Source organism: Phalaenopsis equestris, unplaced genomic scaffold, assembly GCF_001263595.1.
Source record: "Phalaenopsis equestris unplaced genomic scaffold, ASM126359v1 Scaffold000479, whole genome shotgun sequence".
Lineage (NCBI taxonomy): Eukaryota > Viridiplantae > Streptophyta > Magnoliopsida > Asparagales > Orchidaceae > Phalaenopsis > Phalaenopsis equestris.
This window is the reverse complement of record NW_018164920.1, coordinates 123,158-127,802: the sequence shown is the minus strand read 5'-3', so window position 1 is coordinate 127,802 and position 4,645 is coordinate 123,158. Positions and strand designations below refer to the sequence as shown.

Sequence of the window (4,645 nt, the reverse complement as noted above, 5' to 3'; positions counted from 1 at the left end):
AGGTGACCGTTCGGACCCGCCGCGGCTCCCTTGCTGCCGTCGTTGGTACCGTTGGATCCGGCAAGTCCTCCCTCCTCTCCTCCCTCCTCGGGGAGATGCGACGCATTTCGGGAAAGGTAAAGCCGCTCTGTCATCTTCTTCGCCGCACATCAATCGTTGTCTTTGGTTGACTGTTTTGTTGCTAAGTAGGATTTAGGATTTATGAATCCGAATTTTTGAATTCTTCTAAATACTCGTGTTGATCCAACGAAACTGTTCGGTGTCTTTAATAATAGGATTTAACAGGATTTATTAAATCCTGTTAAGTTTCAGCTTCTCTAAATTCGACCGTTGGGCAGGATTTAGCTGCGCAGTAGTGTTTGGGGGCAGCTCTAATAATAAGCTGATTAAAGATAATTTATTTATAACTCATATGTGGTGGCTATTATAAATTTTTAATTTTTTTGGAAAAGTTAAATTGTTGTCCGAAGTTGTCACCACACTTAAATAATTGCGGTGTGAAAATGCTATTTTCAGAACTGTCAAAACAAATTTTACCCAAAGAAATCAGGTGTGTTTTGAAAACATTACCGCACCAAATAAGCTTGTCAACATTTTTATTAGGTGTACAAGATTTAATAAATCTATTGATTCATATTTTTTGGATTTAACTCATTCTAGATTCAATAAATTCTTATTCACTAGATTTAATAAATCCTAATAATTTAAATTTAATCGGTTGCGAGATAGTCCCTTTGTATTTAGAATGATTAGCAATGTTGGGATTCTAATGATAAAATTATAACATATTAATTAAAAATTAAAAATTTGTAAAATTTAAATTAATTTAATAAAAATATTATTATACTAACTAAAATTCATAATTTTAATATAATCAAACTTAATTATAAATAATTTTGATTAATTTTTTTTAAAATTGTTAGATAATTTAAACCATAATTAGGATAAAATACATCTAAACTAATTACTAAGTAGTAATTTATAAAATTATGAATATTAATTCATATTTAATTCAATTAAATTATAACTATTATTAATAAATTTAAGTTATTAATTTTATTAAACTAATATTAATTGATGGATAACTCCTTTTTTTTTATTAAAATCTTTTTATATTAATAAATTTAAAATTATGAAAATCTATAAAATAAAATAATAAAAACCCCATTAAACTATCACATCTCCGCTCCTTCGAGAGTAGCGAAGCCTGCTCGCTGGAGGTACCTGCGATCATGTTCGCCTCTTCTTCGTTTCGAGTAGAAGTGAGGAAGAGAAGGAGAAAAAGGTTTAAACGAAGAAGAAGCAAAGGTAAAACCCTAGTCGTTTTCCCCACCACCCTTCGCTCGCGTTGATCCGCCTTCCAATGGGATCAGCAAACGTAGGATTTAAAGTTGTCATTTTTGCTGTTTGGTAGGATTTAGGTTAAATCTTACTTAAATCCTTATCAAATCCTATTACTAAACAACTCCTAACTTTTACATAAATTTGAAATTTACAGCAAATGTAGGATTTAAAGTTGTCATTTTTGCGGTTTGGTAGGATATAGGTTAAATCTTACTTAAATCCTTCTCAAATCCTATTACTAAACAACTCCTAACTTTTACAGAATTTTAGTTTGATTAAATCCGTCTCAAACCCTATTACTAAACAACTCGTAAATTATACATAATTTTAGTTTGATTAGATTATATTATTGTTTAATTAACTCAGTAAAATTTTAATTAAAGATAACTAAATTATTATCTCATGTTAATTATGATTTAATTATTTTCATTACATTTGATAAAAAGAATTAATTAAAATCAGAATTATTCAATAAATTATATATATATATATATATAAATATAATATGTATATGTTGTAAATAAGCTGTAATAATAATTATTTATTAATTAAAATTATTAACATGATTAAATTTGTATGATTTCTGCTTTTATTTAACTTAATAAGATTCTTATGCTTAATTATTTTGATAAATTATTAAATAATAATTAATGATGGTTTTAATTAAATAAAGTTTTTATTAATTTTCCTTAATTAACATTAATTTATTTCAAATATACATAAATAAAATCTCAATATCATATAAATTTTAAATTAATTGTATAATCTTCTCTCAGAATTTAACTTGATGCAATACCTCTCACAACTAATTTTTAGAATTGATTTTTGAATAAAGCTGAAAATGTTAGTTAGAAATTTTGTTTTAGATATTTGGATTAAACTTAATTTAAGATATTAGTTATCATTTAAAATTTATAATTTAAAGTCAAGTCCAAAATTCTGAAATTGCATTACAATAAGTGCAAAGCCATAATTATGCTTTCTTGAATAGGAAAATGTTGATTATCAAATTAGAATTTAGACTGGGAAACTAAAAAAGGGTTATCCAGAGATATCTTTTAATCTAAAGTCTAAAATAGTGATAGCTTCTTAATGGCTTTCATCCATGTGTGACATTGCTGCCCTTTTTGAGAATTTATAGACTGCATCAAATTATGGATTGCCTAAATATGGGAGTATAAGCTGAACAGCTGGTATTTAAATATTAAGATATTATTTGAAGTAGTTTGCTATCAAACAGGACAAAAATTAATAGGCCCAATGCTTATGCATTTACATATCTTGAGTAATTAAACTTTACTTTTTAGATTTTTACTGTGAAGGGGAGGTGGTGATGATTTTAAGCAAGGTCTGTTTCACTTGCATTGGAGCTTGCTGATTTTGGCTGTTTTATTCCTTCTCTACAAAAACCCCACCAAACTACATTAATCTTTCCTTAATATTTTTGTTGTTGATGTTAGGTATAGAAATAAACCTTGTACATCGAAAATAAACAAGATAATAATTGTTTTTTTATATCTTAAAGAGAAATTCATCTGTCGTAGCTGTTTCATGATTTATTTAATTATGCAGGAATATATTAATGTAGTCAGAGCAACATATCTATGCTGTTTTCTCCAGCATTTTTCATCAAAATCATAAAAATATTTTTCTCATGTAATGATATGGGCCATATGGCCATCACTTGTTGCATGTGCACCCTAATCTCAGGTTAGGATATGTGGAAGCACAGCTTATGTGGCACAGACAGCATGGATACAGAATGGAACTATTCAGGAAAACATATTGTTTGGTCTGCCCCTGAATGAAGACAAATACAAGGAAGTGATCCGTGTAAGCTGTTTGGAGAAGGACTTGGATATGATGGAGTTTGGGGATCAGACTGAGATTGGAGAGAGAGGAATCAATCTTAGCGGTGGCCAAAAACAACGCATACAACTCGCCAGGGCTGTTTATCAAGATTCTGATATATACCTCCTCGATGATGTCTTCAGTGCTGTCGATGCTCACACGGGCTCAGAGATCTTTAAGGTTTGATTTTACTGATTGTTACTTCACAAGTATATTTAAATTATATATGTTTTTACCTTTTCTTCGAGCCATTATTAAGATGTGATGATGAAGAGATAAACCTCAATTTGTCTTATACTAAAATGATGATTTTATATGCTCCAAGGAACCAAAAGATTAAAATGTGTTTGCTAGGAACCAAGAAAAGTTAACAAGGTTTACTAGCTTAGGATCCAAGGGTCACTCAAGGAGTAAATAGATAAAGATGTGTTTGCAAGGAACAATGACAAGTTAACAAGGTTTACTAGTTTAGGATCCAAGGGTCACTCATTTGAGGTTAAGGGAGTGTTCACCTAGACCAAAGATAAACTCATGGCACGCACCAGGAACTAACTCATCTGAATCACTTGCCCCAACTCGAAATAACATTCATCCTATACCTAGATAAACTCATTGCATGCACCAGGAACTAACTCATCCAAATCACTTGCCCCAACTCGAAATAACATTCATCCTAGCCAATGCATTCTTTCATAGTTGGTCGAAGATGCTTGTTACCAACAAAACCTTACAGACAAATTCATCAACAAGCTGGCATTTCGTTTCCAAGGACCACAACCTCATCCGGCGAGTAATCAACTCCTTCCAATCACATTCCTAAGAGCTGTCCACATTTATTCATTGAAGTTTTCATCATAATATCTACTTGTGTATGACAATCCAATGATTTTTATTTTTTATTCTTTGTAAATTTTAGATGTAGTATCCCTTATAATGCTCAAACGTTATAAATACAAGTTCAAAGAGCTGTTTTGGGGTTTCTATTTTTTGAGTGTTCTTGGGTTAATAATAAGAAACTTCAAATCCTCCTTTCTCCTTGCCTTTTCACCTTTTTATTCTTTTTAAATCATTCCTTTGTTTCCTGCACTGAGAGACCTCACATGTCATGTTAGCAGGGTTCTAACATCATTATAGATATTTTTTTAATTCATCATCAAGTTGATGCCAAGAAAAGGAGCCAAATACAATGAAAACAAGAATAGAGCGAAAAAGATTGGAGCGAAGGAATCATGAAAATGATTCAAATTGCCATGAAGCGAGCTCTTAGTGCCAACCTTTGGGGAAGATGCTTGAAGGCTCATCAGACCCAATAATTTAGAGATAGCCATCAAACACTAGGAAACCAATCTCCTCACCAGTTGTAAATGATACCTATTACTAATTAGGACTATACCATCAACCAAATGAATCAACGGACGAAGTATGTGTTATGACCACTAAAGTAAGACTC

General features: G+C 30.8%; 1 protein-coding gene across 1 annotated transcript in view; it reads left to right on the top strand.

Moving 5' to 3' along the window:
• Positions 1–4,645, top strand: part of LOC110027999 (ABC transporter C family member 4-like) — a 33,943-nt gene that overhangs the window by 2,184 nt on the left and 27,114 nt on the right. The window contains exons 2-3 of the mRNA XM_020729682.1: positions 3–116; positions 3,055–3,375. Of these exons, the coding sequence (XP_020585341.1) occupies positions 3–116; positions 3,055–3,375 (435 nt within the window). The remainder of the gene's footprint in view (positions 1–2; positions 117–3,054; positions 3,376–4,645) is intronic.